We start from the raw sequence: 16807 nt of genomic DNA on the forward strand, positions 1-16807 counted from the left end.
CTACAGTTCACACACAATCAAGGCAGGAAGTCTGGGATAAGTGAGATTTCCCAGCAGCACTGGAAAAACAGATGGATCCACCCAGTATATTCTTTACTGTAAGTATTACTACCTGGATCCTTGGTTAACTAACTGGAAGTTACACAGGGTAGGAGAGGTGAGTCCATGGGATGAACTCAGATGGTATTTGTTTTGAAGAAGGCAACTGGGTCAGGAGGGGCACCCAAGTCAGCCACCAAACCTCTCCCAACCTGTCCGTGTCTTTTTCAGCTACATAGAATCCTGGAGAGGAAGCGGGTGGATTTCTTCTGGGTTGTCATTTAAGTAGAGAGTTAATGCTATTTCAAGGAATCTGTTCCTTTTCTGTTACCGCTTTTAAAAAAGTAATCTGAGTAAAGAAACTCCTCTGGTCTCAAGCAGTATATATCATTCTCTATCCATTAAAGGCTTCAAATCTAGAGCCATGAATTTTCTGGACGTCTTAATGCCAAAGACTGACTCTAGTCAAGAATACTTTTTTAAAACAAAAATAAAAAATAAAATCAAAGAATATGAACTCTATCCAAGAAACAATTTTAGAGACGTTCTGAAAAGTAAATCATTTGTATATGAAGCCTTGGTACGTGGTTTGATGGACTCATGTCAGCCTGCTCAATACTTCTCCAGAGGCCAGGTGCTACCCTGGCAATGGGCTGAGCTATCAGCATTGCTTCCAGGTGCCAGAGCTAAGTTTTTTTCACTTCCAGAGAGGAGTGAAATGTGAGGAACACAAGCATGGCTCTGCAATGCACCAAATCCTTCTAAATTCACGGGAGGATAAGTGAAGACTCGGTGATCTCCTGATCCCCCTGAGGCATATATGGATCCTTCCAGCTCCCTGGAAATAGCTGAGTTGGAAAAGTAAGAGTACAACTTTGGGCCCTGCTGGGAGGAAAGCTCATTTTCTCATCGATCTCTCTAGGATAGCTCTCAACAAGAGTATAATGTTTTGGAACATACCCTCAGGAAACCAGGCACTTGTGCTTAGGATTATAAAAATAAATCTACCTCTAATATCTACTTGCCCATTTGAACATTCAAACACAAATACCTAGGGCATTTGGAAAGCAAAGCTTGAACAAGATAATTATGACCTGGGCAAGGAATGTAGGGAAAGAATTCTGATGGCTAGTAGACCAAGGTAACACACTTGGAAGGGCAGTGCCTCAGAGGAGGAAGCTACATTTAACTGACATTCATGCAAGTGCCACATATGTTCGTCACAGAGAAGTTTTTATCAGCTTACCTACGGGCAGGAACAAAGGAAAAGTGAGCAGGTGCATTTGGAGAGAAATTCCTGGGGCTGTCCAATGGACTGTTACCTGTGGACAGGGAAAGGAAAAGAAAGCCTCTGTGAATTTTGCTTCTGAGGAGGGTTGAGATGGGAAGAAATCTTCCCCAAGCATCAGCAATTAGCATATATGGTGATTTTTTCAGGCCCACCATCCATTTAATGATTCTCTCTTTGTGAAAGTTTGACAGCCCTGAGGTTTCTCCCATGTTCCCAAGCTGCCTGTAACCATCTGTGTTTCTCAGACATCTGTTCCAGATCCGGCAGCAGTTTGACGATTTCCTGCCCTTCTTAGGATTCGAGTCAAGTTAACCTGACTTTTTGAAGGCTCGAACTCATTCAGTGCAGATTGCATGGCCTAATGCTCTAACATTTCTCAAAGGGCAACAGGACCCCTGGTCTGAAAGTCTCTTGTACTTGTATCTCTGCACACTGCATCCAAGGGGCTAACTCAAATATGTGTGCTCAAGGGAAACTAAAGTTCTCAGGTGGGGACTTAGGATAGCAGTGCTCCTTAAAGTCTGTATACAGGCCCCCAAGTCTGCAAAGCATGCCAAGCCTCTCATGGTGTACGAATTATCTCCATCTCTTTATTAGTTTTCACATGTCCCCTGTAAGTTAAAAACTTACACCTCAGAAGCTTTGAACAAAACTGGGTACTTACCTTTACACTAGTCACAACAGTTCTCAAACCTAAGCCTGCCACACTTCTTTGGTCTAACTTCCTTCTGGGGGCTGCTATTTAGGAGCCCCTAGCTGGCAGAAGCTGTCAACGTGTCTCTCCCCAAAAGGCCATGTTGTAGTAAGCACCATACTCCATGATATGCTGACCATTCTACCTATCCCTGCCCACCTTCCCACTTCTAACAATGAAAAACAACTACATAACATGACTAAGTGGAATTTACTCCAGGTATTCAAATCTGTCCCAATATTTGAAAATCAATTAACATACCCTACCACAATGACAGACTAAACAGGAACAGCCACTTAATCACATCAACTGATACAGAAAAGGCATTTGACAGAATTTTAACACCCTTTCCTGATAAAAACTCTCAGCTAACTAAGAACAGAGGGGAACTTCATCTCCAGAAGGCATATTGATAACATCAGACTTCATGGTGAGAAATTGTATGCTTTCCTTCTAAGACTGAGAATAAGACAAGGGTGTCCCCTCTTACCACTCCTACTTACCATCATACCGGAAGTCCTACCTAGTACAGTAAGACAAGAAAAGGAAATAAAAGGTAAATAGATTGGGAAGGAAAATACAAAACTGTCTTTGTAGATGAGATGACTATGTAGAGATTAAATAATAAACCAAAAAAAAAAAAAATCACTCCTGGAACTAATTAGCAATTACAGCGAAGTCACAGGATACAAGATACATGGCTAATATACAAGTCAGTTGCTTTCCTTTCTACCAGCAATGAACAATTGGTAGCTGAAATAGAAAAACATAATATAATTAACATAAAATGAAATGTATATGAATGCATAAATCTAACAAAAAATAAATATGATCTATATGCTATAAACTATAAAACTCTGATGAAAGAAGTCAAAGATCTAAATAAATGAAATGATATTACATGTTCATAGATTGAAAGACTCAGTATTAAGATGCCAGTTCTTCCCAACCTGATCTATAAGATTCAATTTTAATCAAAATCCCAGCAAACTACTTGGTGAATACTGACAAACAGATCCTAAAGTTTGCATGGATAGGCAAAATAACCAGAAAAGCCAACACAACACTGAAGAGAAACAAAGTTGGAGGACTGACATTACTTGACTTCAAGACTCACTGTCCTGACCAGGACAGTGTAGCATTGGTGAAAGAACAGACACATAGATAATGGGACAGAACAGAGCACCCAGAGATAGACAAACACAACTATACTGTCAATTGATATATGACAAAGGTGCACAGGCAATTCAATGGAGAAAGAATAGTCTCTTCAACAAATGGTGCTAGAACAATTGGATGTCTGAATGGAAAAAGAATCTAGATACAACCTTTCACATAAATTAACTCAACATGGATCATGTAAATGATCCTAATGTAATATCTGCCTAAATGTAAAGCACAAAACTATCAACCTTCTAGAGGATAACACAGGAGGAAAGTAAAGCGACTGTGGCTTTGGCAGTGAATTCTTAGATATGAAACCAAAAGCACAATCAATGAAAAAAAAAATTAGTCAGTTGGACTCCATTAAAATTAAAAACTTCTGCTCTGCAAAAGACACTGTTAAGAGAATAAAAAGGACAAACCACAGACTGGAGAAAATATCTGCAAAACACATCTCTTGTAAAAGGTTTGTATCAAAAATGTATGGAGAACTTTTAAAACTTAACAATAAGAAAACAACCTAATTTTTAAAAGGGGAAAAGATTAGAACAGACATCTTACCAAAGAAGATATACAGATGGCAAACAAGCACATGAAAAGTTGCTGAACAACATCTGTCGCAGAGGATCACGAATTAAGAGCCACAATGGGCTACGCATACACATCTATTAGAATGGCTAAAAAACTGACAACAGCTCATGCGGACAAGGATGCAGAACAACAGGAACTCTTATTCATTATTGGTAGGAATGCAAAATGGTATAGCCACTTAGAAGACAGGCTGGCAATTTCTTACAATGCTACACATAGTTTTATTGTACAATTCTGTGACTGCACTCCTAAGTAATTACTCAATTGAATAGAAAACTTTTGTCCACACAAAAATTCGCACATAGATGCTTATAGCAGCTTTACTTATAACTGCCAAAACTTGGAAACAATCCATGTATCCCTTAGTAGGTGGGTGGATAAACTGTGGTACATCTAGACAATGGAATTATTCAGCACTAAAAAGAAATATATTATCAAGCCATAAAAAGATATGGAGGAAACTTAAAGCATATTACTAAGTGAAAGAAGCCAATCTGAAAAGACTGCGGGCTGTATGATACCAACTATATGACATTCTGGGAAAGGTAAAACTATGGAGACAGTAAAAAGATCAGTGGTTGCTTGGTGGGGAGAGGTGGGGAGATGAGGGACAAATAAGTGAGACGCTATGCACTTTTAGGGCAGTGAAGCTATTCTGTATCATACTGTAATAGTGGACACACATAACACATTTGTTAAAACCTACAGAACTTTACAACACAAAGAGTAAAGTATACAATTTAAAAATATCATTTATGAGGTTAGGGGATCCCCAAGAAGAATGTAGCCCATGATAAAATAATCTAACTATATTGTAAATATATGAAACAACTTCAATGAAGGCAATGGAAAGAAAAGTCCTGACTTTAGGAACAGAAATGAATGGAGGCTGTAAGACTAAAGGCAAAAGGAACTGCATATACAGACTCAACTCAAATCCATAAAGTTGTTTCCCATGGCAGCATGGGGTTAACAATTCTGATACTGGTATTGTAAATGGCCATCCATGAGTGAGGACGGAGGGGTATATGGGAAATCTTCTAGCAGATCTTAAGCTTCATTATACACCTACTGTAATATATTAGCATGGTAAATAACATGCCCACAGGCACCATGGCAGTCCCAAGGCTAGCCACAAAAGGTCAAAGAGTGGGAAATGGCCAACTTGGGAACCCCAGTCCCTTCCCCAGACTAGTTAGACTGGTCCTTCCCCTTATTTGCATTTGAAGCTACCAGAGCCCATAAAAATGGGCAACACTGCCCCTCACAGCTGCCCCCTCCTTCATTCGGAGACAGCCCGCACTCTGTCTATGGAGCACGTACCTACTTTTACTCTAATCTGAGCATCCAATCCCCACACCTCGTGGCCTTTCTCTTGCCTTTCAGTGTATCTCTCTGATAAATCTACCTTTACTCAACTGTGGCTCGCTCTTGAATTCTTTCTTGCTTGAAGCCAAGGACCCACACTTGGCAGGGCACATCCCAGGGCTCACCCGAAGCCTGGAACACGGCCCTGCTCATGCTCCACATTTGTTTTTCCTGCATCACTTATACAAAACTTTTTGAAGGTCCCTCCACACCATCTTACAAGCTATCAAAAAAATTCACCTGTAAGCTGCAATATGTTGCAGTATGCTGAAGGGAGATGGATGACTGAGGGTGTACAGTTGAACTCCACTCTTTGTTCATGATACATTATGTACAATTTAGGACACAGTCTGACAAATGGATCCAATGAAGGTACCTGTGTTGATCTATACCTAAATACTAGGAAAGCCTATATTAATTTTTATTTTTCATGATAAAAAATAAGCAAAAGTTTTTCTCTTTCCCCCCAACAACGGAGTGGATTATCTTTAGAGAACCACTTCAGTGAATGTTGCTATCTGAAAATTTTAAGTAGCAGAATGACAGATAAAAAGTGATATATCAGAAAAGACGTCCAGCTTCAAAATTTAGAATGGACTGGGTAGAAAGAGAAAAGAAGTTAGGGCGTTTCTTCAATAAGTCAAATGAAAGGTGATGGAAGCCTCCATAAAGCCATAACAGAGTCAGACTTTATTCACCCAGAGTTAATTTATAACAATTTCTAAATCAAAGGCTTTTTCTGAGTCAATGACCACTGTCTCTCCTCTGCTTTCCTATTTTGAACCCTTGGTGGCATCTACCAGAACTAAAGGCACTATATGGTCATCTTTATTACAGTGTCAATAAGCTAAGGACTTACTGATTTACCAGTTTTTTAGGTTTATACATTTGTTCACTAGAACTTTTTAGAGCTGGTTCACAATTCAACATCTTTTACACCCAATACGGCCAACATCAGAGAAAGGTAATGGCTTGCAAGTTATGGGGTAGTTGCCAGGACATAGCCAGAAACAGACCTGTATGTATGTGAATGTAATCTTTGGCAAAAAGCATCTGTGGTTTGGGGCATGTAACAATGGAGTCCCACCACCTGGAAGCTGATGAAATAATAAACAAGCCTTCCTCCCAACTAGCCAGGCTCCACTATACTTTTCAAAAGATTACTATTCTGATACTTGCTGGGTGTGCTGCAATTCAATTCTGACACCTACCACAGAGTTAGCACAGACCCAACAGGTTAAGGCCAAGGTTCTCAACAGAGGCCTCACTCCCCACCCTACCAACTAACCTTGGGAGGTAGAAGGTGCCTGTACTTCTGACTTACTGACTATAAATTCGGAGGTTTCCATGACTTCCCACTCCAGCTTTAATAATTTACTAGAACAACCGACAGAACTCAGAAAGGGTTGTATTTACTGACAGTTTTAATATAAAGGATGTACGTAGGCAAAGTCAGGAAAGGAATGCAGAGCTCCTGTGCCTCTTCCTTGTGGAATCTGGGCATGTCATCCTCCCAGCGCATAAATGTGTTCACCTACCAGGAAGTTCTACTCTGACCTTTGATGTCTACAGTTTTTATTGGAGTTTCACTAGATAGGCATGATTGACTAAACCACTGGCTACACAACTGAACTCAGTCTCCAGCTCCTATCCCCTCCCTAGGAGGTAGGGCTGGACCAAAGTTCCAACTTTCTAATTGTGTGGTTGGTTTTCCTGGTGACCATCGTCCATCCTGAAGCTATCTACAGAGGCACCTTGAGTAACCTCATTAACATAACAAAGACACCCTACTGTTGAGGAAATTTCAAAGTTTTAAGAAGTTGGAACTTGGAATAAAGACAAGAGAAATTGTTTATTATATAGATGCTAAAAAAAGTTCGTGCCACCCTTACTGTGCTTCCTCTATTTCTCTTTCTTAAAAAAGCCAAAAATTACTAATATGAAGATTGTGACAGAACAAAATCAATAATCTGAATTGGTCTTTGAGGGAAGATCAAGATGTTAGAAATTAACATTCTGAAGGAAATATTTAAATCAATCCTTTTTACTGACTTACATTCACAGTTCTGGCTTCAGAAAAATTCATCACTAGAACTTTTCCTTAAAAACAGCCAGAAATGGCTCAACAGGACAAAAAATCTGAGTTAAAAAAAAAGCCAGCAGCCCACAAAGCAGTTTAACAGTTGGAAGAAATACCTATTCAAAGACAAGTAATCATCCATCCCAGAGAAACAAGTTATAATAAAACATATAAACAAACAGAACTGGGAGTGGTCAGCTGACCTTGAACCAGTTGCTTCATTTACATGTTTAACTAGTTATAAAGGAGTATAATTTATACAGTCAGCACTTGTATAAATATCATCCAGATTAACAATGCCATCTTCCAAAATCCTTCTACATAATCTTTCCAATCAAAACCCCTCCCCTTTCCCAATAAAAGTAAACATTACGCTGACTTTTATGGCAATCATTCCCTTACAGCTTTACCAACTAAATATGCATCTCTAAATACTTGAGTTTAGTTTTTCTCAATTTAAAAAACTGAGATAATTCAGGTATGAATTTTATGCACTTTTGAAGTGCACAGTGTAGCGGTTTTAATACATTCACAAGTTGTGCAACCATCACCACTATCTACTTCCAGAACAGGCTTATCACTCAAAAAAGAAACTGTACCTGTCTCTCCTCATTCCACTCTTCCCCAAGCCCTTGGCAACCACTAATCTACTTTCTGTTTCTATGGAACTGCCTATTCTGGACATTTATTAGAAATGGAATCATACAACATGTGACCTTTTGTGCTTTAGTCTGTCTATTTTTAAACTTTACTGAAGAAAATGCCACTGATTTTGCAAAATGGATATACCGATTCATATTTCCACCAGTAGTGCTTAAGGGTTTCCATTTTTTCATAGATTCATTTACATTTGGTTTTGTCGTTTTAATATAAACCATGTTTGATGATCATATAATGGTATTTCACTGTGATTTTACTTTGTATTTCCATAATTGATAGTCAGATTGAAGTATCTTTTCATGTATTTATTGGCCATTTGGATTGCTTTTGTGAACTATGTGTTCAAGTCTCTTGGCCATTTTTCAACCATACTATTTTTAAATTTTACTGATTTGCTGGAGTTCTTTAAATGTTATGAATCAAAGCTCTTTGTCAGTTTTAAGTGTCATAATTACCTTCTCTCACTTTAAGACTTGCCTTTTCGTGGTATCTTTTGACGACTACGAATTCTTAATTTTAATGTAGTCAAATGTATTACTCTTCTCTATTAATGTCCTTTAAAAAAATTCCATTTATGTCCTTTTAAAAAAATAAGATATTCTACTGTATACGGTAAAAGTTTATTGTTTTGGTTTTCACATTTAAATCTACAATTCACATATATTAAATCATCATGTTGCATACTTGATATATTTTACAACTTTTTTACTTGACAATTACCTTAATGAAGCTGGAAAAAAATCTACAGTTCATCTGGTACTGAGTTTTGTGAAGTAAGAGCTAAGTTTTTTAACTGCTCCATATGGACATCTAATTGTCCCAGTGTCACTTCTGTGCCCATATATGTACTGATTTGTTCCTGGGATCTCCTTTCCCCTTCCCCTACATCTATTCTTCTGTTCAATATTCCTTATTTAAGTTAAGGGCATCATGGCTCACTAATCACCCAACCAGGAAATCTAGAGACAATCAGTTCTAATCCCTGCTGATATGACCTCATAAATTTTTCCATATTCATAATTTTTCTCCACTTCTAACACTCCCTAACATCTTGGCAATGACTATGGCCTCTTAACCTGTCTTCCAAATGCCAGCATATCTTTACTTTTATACTTCCAAGCACCCTGGACTTAGTATAGCTCTCCCCTGTGGACACAGCTTTCTGTGCAGCTCTCTCAAGTAATGACTGTTTGGTTCCACACATCCCTTTGTGTCGCTGGGCCTAGAGGTGGGGTAGGTATCCTGCTGACTCTTCGTGTTCTCTTCCAGGCACTCTCCAGCCCTACCTACTTATCCCTTGAAATCAAGACTAATATATTAATTTGCCCACATCAATGTCTAAAAGGCATCTCAAACTTAATGTAATAAGAGTTCCAAGGATCAGAGGTCCTGGAATCAAATGATTGGTTTTGGGGGGATGAAGTTTCTAGATGGCACAAGGTGGAAAGATTGGTTTAGTACTCAGAGAGCAGGAAGAATGAAACTAAAACTATGGGGACAAGGTCTAAAGTACAGGTATAGGGCATAAGTGACTGAGGCACTAAGGAGGAGAAGCTCACTGGAAGACAGGAATTCAAAGAACTGAAAGTCCTAAGAACTGAAAATATCTTCAACATAAGTGTATCAAAACGATCAAGAATAACAGAGGAGTCAGAACTGAAGAGTAGCAGTAAGTCAAGAACTAATATATTTACAGCTGCAATGATGGGTAGTAAGTGATATAATTTAATAAGATTCAAAGCTATGGGGCATTAGGAAGAAGAGAGGGAGAATAATGAAAAGACAAGGATGACATCTATTCTTCCTTTTAGGCCCACCAGTAGGAGGTCATTGGAGGGCTATAGATCGTGTTCTCACCCTTCTCTCTCCCAGGATTCCATCAGAACAAGACTGAACATACAGGAGATTTTGCTGATAATGGATTATGAATTCCAGAGGTACACTGGAAGAATTTCAAGAGTCAGAGAGTGATGAGAAAAGGGGTCAGAACAAAGAATGTTCAGAGATTTAAAGGAATTAAGAATGTAGGAGGTAGCAGGGGTGAATACCTGAGGGTTCCTGTGATGACTGATATAAACGGGGATACGGGATAATGAAACCACCCCTAGTGGATTCAAGACAGATAGAAGGAGGCTGCAAATGTTAGGGAGTAAACAGGAGTGATTACTAGGGACTGCTCTTGACCTTGGATGATAGGGGCTGAAGTCTCAAGGAAGATAAACTTTTAGTCCCATTGTATTAGTTTAAAATCAGATGATATGTAACAAACATCATATAAATATGCACACCCACTAGTCTGTTACTTATACAGTATATTCCATAACTTAGCAAGTTCATGCCTACATATGATTTCTATACAGTCTTTATACATACGTACAAAAAGAATATGAAGAAGGATGTTTGTTACGCTGACTGTAACAGTGAAAAATTGAAAACAATCTAAATATCTGAGCTAGTTACCAATTTAATACTTCTCAACTCCAAATTCATCCTTTAACACCTTCTCTGCCATAAGAGGGGAGAATTCCTTTAGGTATTTCCTTCATAGTGAACACAATGTTAAACTTTCCCAGTAGAGGGCGCTGGAGGGACACTGGAAGGAAGAGGCTCTGGCTGCCATCCCAGCAACTGCACTATCACTCAATAGTGTGGCAGTGAGGACAGGCAGGGGTGCTCGGACCTAATCACATGCTGGCAGCCTTGCATCCCTGACCTGACCAGGTGATCACCTTTCCACAGCCCTCTCTGCACGGATGCTGTATGTTCCAGACAAGCCCATACTCCGGCCCTGACACCCTCTGCTTGCCTGGTCCACTCCTGCAATTGTAGAGTTTGTCTTCCACGTTGTTCTGGAGGGATATAATATGCTCCATGCCTCCCACTCTCTGTGCAGGCCTGCATACTGGCTGATGTGCCACTGCTTGAGGGCTGCTTCCTGATTGCTCAGTGACTGTGGACCAGCTCTGGCCTGGGCAAACCAGCAAATATCTCCACCATCCAGTGGTCTACACACTAACACCTTCCCCAGCAAGGTCTGAGTCTAGTCCAGAGGAAGTACTGTCCAAACAGCCTTCCTACCAGGTTTGTTCTTTGCTGGGTACTTTCCCTCAGCTCTATGGCACACTTAGAGAGTTCTCTTACACATTAAAGTTACTTTTGTATTGTCATAGTTAATAATTCTATCAAATGTCACCTCTTTAAATCACTGTGTGACTTCTGTCTCCTGATTAGGCCCAGATTGACATAATGTCCATCAATAAGAAATAAATATGTTAATTGTTGTACAGTTTTACAGTGGAATACTCTATAGGCAATCAAAATAAATGAACTTTCTTCCCATTTCTGGTCTGGCACATAAGGAGTTTAGAGGTTGCTGCTTCATCCTAACAAGTTAAAAGCTAAACAAATCAAAACACAACTCTACTTAGATGTGTCAGAGAAGTGAAGTCCCAGGGCAAACCACTGCCCCCAAAATGAGAGAGAGACAGGCAGAGAGTATCAAAACTTAACACAGCAGAAACGCATGAGTAGAAACCTCCTGGGGAAACAGTGCCAATAGGAAAAGCTGAACTGTAACTGAAGAATTGCCAGAGGCTCAGTGTGCATGATTGCGAGTTTAAAAACTCCCAGGGGATACAGTCATAGAAAGGCCCCCACACTGTTTTGAGTTTTACCCACAGGAGTCCTACCAGGCCCTCACAGTGAATGTTTGAGAAAAATCACCTCAACCTTTCAGCAGCCACATGGGTAAAGGAACCATTGGGAAATATGCCAGAGCATTCTGTTCTTAACAAGGCATGCCTTCAGGAGAAACTATTTTACCAGAGCCTAACCTTCAGGGGTTTGATCAAAGCCTAACCTACCGGGGAGAGAGGAAATATACCTAATTCCAGCCCCCTCCAGCCGTATCCTATCTAAGGTTGGGCAGAACTAAGTCCAAGGCCACAGGCTCACAATAGACTGAGGACTACAGAACATTTCTCCTCCCGCAATACCTTACTACTAAAGGCCTATTTACTGTGATTCCTTTTATGTAGTACATCATGTATGCCTTTCAACCAAACTTACAAAGCATACTCAAAGGCAAAAAACACAGTCTGAAGAGACTGAACAAGCATCAGAACCAGAGTCAGATATGAAATTATCAGAGCAAGAATTTTTTTAAAAAACTATGATTAATATGCTAAGGGCTTTAATGGAAAAAGTAGACAACATGCAAGAACAGATGGATAATGAATGCAGAGACATGGAAATTCTAAGAAAGAATCAGAAATGCTAGAGGTTACACTGCTCAGAATGGCTATCATCAAAAAGTCTACAAATAATAAATAATGGAGAGAGGAGAAAAAGTAACCCTCCTACACTGTTGGTGGAAATGTAAATTGGTGCAGCCACTATGGAGAACAGTATGGAGGCTCCTTAAAAAAGTAAAAGTAGACTTACCCTATGATCCAGCAATCCCACTCCTTGGCATATATCCAGAAAAAATGAAAACTCTAATTTGAAAAGATATATACACCCCAATGTTCATAGCAGCACTACTTAAAATAGCCAAGACATGGAAGCAACCTAAATGTCCACTGGCAGATGAATGGATAAAGAAGATGCGGGGTGTGTGTGTGTGTGTGTGTGTGTGTGTGTGTGTAATGGAATATTACTCAGTCATAAGAAAGAATGAAATAATGCCATTTGCAGCAACATGGATGGACCTAGAGATTATTATACTAAGTGAAGTTAAGTCAGACAAAGACAAATACATGATATCACTTGTATGTGGAATCTAAAAATAATGATGCAAATGAACTTATTTGCATTGCAAAAATAGACTCACAAACATAGAAAACAATCTTATGGTTACCAAAGGGGAAGGAGAGGGGAGGGATAAATTAGGGGTTTGAGATTAACAGATACACACACGACTATATATAAAATAGATAAACAATGATGACCTATTGTATAGTACAGGGAACTATATTCAATATCTTGTAATAACCTATAATGGAAAAGAATCTGAAAAAAAAAATATATATATATATAAATCACTTTGCTGTACACCTGAAACAAACACAACACTGTAAATTAACCATACTCCAACTAAAAAAAGAAGAGAAATGCTAGAGGTCAAAAACACTATAACAGAATTAAGAATGTTTTTGAAAGGCTCATTAGTGGAACTGACAGAGTTGACCCTGAGGATATGACACTAGAAACTCCCAAAACAGAAAAGCAAAAAAAGAAAAGAAAAGACTTAAATTAATAGAACAGAATATCCAAGCACTGTGGAACAACTACAAAAGGTGTAACACATATGTAATGGGTATACCAGGAGAAGAAACAGAAAGAAATGGAAGAAATATTTGAAACAATAATGACTGAAAATTTCCTCAAATTAATGTCAGGCACCAAATCACAGATTTAGAAAACTCAGAGAACACCAATCAGGATTAAATCAAAAAACTACACCTAAGCACACTGTATTCAAACTTCAGAAGAATCAAAGATTATAAAAAAAAATCTTAGAAGAATTAGAGGGAAAAATACCTTACCTATAGAGGAGCAAAAGATAAGAATTATATCCTACTTTACTGACACCTCACAAACAAGATAGGTAAGAGGGAAAAAAAACCCTACGAACCTAAAATCCTGTAATCCTTCAAAAGTGAAAGAGAAACAAAGACTTTCTCAGGCAAAAATTGAGGGAATATGTTGCCAGTAGGCCTGCCTTACAAAGAATGTGAAAAGTTATGAGAAAGAAAATGATATAGGTCAGAAATTTGGATCTACATAAAGGAAGAGCAGTAGACAAGGAATAAGTGAAGGTAAAATTAAAACTTCGATCTTTCATATTCTTTTTTTATTGAAGTATTTAGTTTACAAGTATTTACAATGTTGTGTTAATTTCTGGTGTACAGCATAGTGATTCATTTATACATATATAATATATATATTCCTCTTCATATTCGTTTTCATTATAGGCCATTACAAGGTATTGAATATAGTTTCCTGTGCTATACAGTAGGACCCTGTTATCTATTTTATATACAGTAGTTAGTTGATCTTTCATATTCCTTGATTGATTTAACAGATAACAGTTTATTTGAAATAATAACAACAATGTATTTGATTATATATGCTTAGGTGTGTGTGTATATGCTTACGGATAAGTGAAATGAGTGCCTGCAATGATACAAAGAATAGGAGGGAGGAATGCAAAATATATTTTGTCATTATAAGGTATTTATGCTACCTGGGAAGCAATATAATGTTAGTTGAAAGTAGACTTAGATTAATTGTAAATGTATACTACAAATTCTAAAGAAAACTAATTCAAAAAGGAAAAGAGGAAAAGTAAAAGTAAAGTACAACTGATATGCTAAAAACAGAGAGAAAATGGAATCATACAAAATGCTCAATTAAAACCATGAGAAAAAGAACAGAAGACAAAAAGAGGAACGAAGATCACAGGCAACAAATGGAAAACAGTAGCAAATATGGCAGATACTAATCCAGCTATATCAATAGTCACCTTAAACATCAAATATCTAAATTAAAAGATAGAGATTATCACACAGATTTTAAAAAATGCCCCAATGTTGTTTACAAGGAAGTCATTTTTTAAATACAAAGACACATATAGATTAAAAGTAAATGAATAGAAAAAAATTAGAGAAAAAGATATCAAGGTAACACTAATCAAGAGAATGTGAGAGTAACTAAATTAATTTCAGAGAGCAGACTTCAGAGGAACAAAAATTAACAGGATAAAAAGGAGCATCACATAATGACAAAGGGGTCAATACTCCAAGAAGACATAATAATCCTTAATGTGTATGTGCCTAACAACAGAGATTCAAACTACATGAGGCAAAAAACTGTCAGAGCTGCAAGGAGAAATAGATGAATCCACAATTATAGTTGGAGACTTCAACACTCCTATATCCAGACTTGATAGATCCAGCAGGCAAAAAAAAATCAATAAGGACAGAGTCAAACTCTACAGCACCATCAATCAACTGAACATAATTGACATCTATAGATGACTTCATCCAATAACAGCAAAATACACATTCTTCTCAAGCTCACATGGAACACTCACCAACATAGACCACCTTTTGGGCCATAAAACACATCTTAACAAATTTAAAGGAAAAGAAATCATACAATCTGCTTTCAGATCACAAAGGAATTAAACTAGTAATCAATAACAGAAAGATAACAGAGAATACTCCAAAATATTTCGAGATTAAACAACACAGTTTAAAATAACACATGGGTCAAAGAAGAAATCTCAATGGAAATATTTCAAAACAATATAATTTTAAAATGTTTTGAACTAAATGAAAATGAAAATACAACTTATCAAAATGTATGGGATGCAACAAAATGTGGCTTAGAGAGAAATTTATAGTATTAAATGCATAGATTAGCAAAGAAAATCTAAAATTAATCATCTAAGCCCCCACCTTAAGAAACCAGAAAAACAGCAAATTAAATCCTACATATGTAGATGAAAAGAATTAATACTAGAGCAGAATTCAATAAAATTGAAAACAGGAAACCAAAAGAAGAAATGAATAAAACCAAAAACCTGTTCTTTGAAAAGATCAACAAAATGGGTATGCTTCTAGCCAGGCTGACTAAGAAAAAAAAGAGAAAAGACACAAATTACTAACATCAGAAATGAATGAGAAGACATTACTACAGATTCCATGGGCATTAAAAAGATAATAAAGGACTATTATGAACAACTATATGCCCACAAATCTGATAACATAGATTAAATACATCAATCACTTAAAAGACAAAATCTGCCAAAGCTCACACAAAAAGAAACAGACAATCTGTTAAGACATATCTATTAAATAAAGTTAATAATTAACAACCTTCCCAAACAGAAAGCACTGGGCCCAGACAGGTTCACTGGTGAACTCTACCAAAGATTCAACTCTCCACAATCTCCTACAGAAGATGGAAGCAGAGGGAATACACCCTAACTTACTCTATAAAGTCATCATTATCCTAATACTAAAACCAGGCAAAGACATTTTAAGAAAACTACAGACTAATATCTCTCATGAACACAGATGCAAAATCCTCAATAAAATATTAGCAAATTCAATCCAACAATGCATAAAAGGAATCATACACTGTAATTACGTAGGTTTTATCCCAAGTGTGCAAGGTTGATTAAACATTTGACAATCAATTAATGCAATCCATCATATTAACAGCTAAAGAAGCAAAATCAAATGCTCATACCAATAGATGCGGAAAAAGCGTTTGACAAAATACAAAACCCATTCATGTTAAAAAAAAAACAAAACAAACAAACAAAGAAAAAACAGCTCTCAGCCAATTAGGAACAGAAGGGAAGTTCCTCAACTTGATAAAGAACATGTACAAAAAACAAACAGTTAACATCATACTTAATGGTGACAAATCTAAAGCCTTCCTGCCAAGATGAGGAAAATGGCATGAATGTATCTTCTTACTGCTGTTTTTCAACATTATACTGGAAGTTCTAGCTAATGCAATAAGATAAGAAAAGGAAATAAAAGGTACACAGACTGGGAAGGGATAAAGTATAAACTGTCTTTGTTCACAGATGACATGATGCTTTATGTAGAAAATCTGAAAAAATCGACAAACTCCTAGAACTAATAATAAGTGATTATATCAAAGTTGCAGGATACAAAGTTAATGTACAAAAGACAGTATTTTACTATATGTCATCAATGAACAAGTGGAATTTGAAACAGCTCCTTCAGCAAAGGTGAGTTCCCTGGTCTGGCTCTCCTGGGATGTAACAATACATGTCTAGACCAAAATATATGGCTAAACTCAAATGAGGTCTTCTGCCTCATAATTTTCACATAATCCTTAGTCAGAAGCAAGTAAATCAGTCCTTATATTGCCTGGA

General features: G+C 37.5%; 1 protein-coding gene across 8 annotated transcripts in view; it reads right to left on the reverse strand.

Annotated features, from left to right (window-relative positions):
* MAST2 (microtubule associated serine/threonine kinase 2) overlaps positions 1-16807 on the reverse strand; it is a 174740-nt gene that overhangs the window by 27278 nt on the left and 130655 nt on the right. For 7 of the 8 annotated variants that reach the window (XM_031465041.2, XM_031465043.2, XM_031465039.2 and 4 more), the window contains one exon: positions 1286-1361. In XM_031465041.2, coding sequence (XP_031320901.1) covers positions 1286-1361 — 76 coding nt within the window. Of the gene's footprint in view, positions 1-1285; positions 2747-16807 lie in introns of those variants that run through there. The other variant, XM_064493624.1, reaches the window with a different exon arrangement.

Source organism: Camelus dromedarius, chromosome 14 (assembly GCF_036321535.1).
Source record: "Camelus dromedarius isolate mCamDro1 chromosome 14, mCamDro1.pat, whole genome shotgun sequence".
Lineage (NCBI taxonomy): Eukaryota > Metazoa > Chordata > Mammalia > Artiodactyla > Camelidae > Camelus > Camelus dromedarius.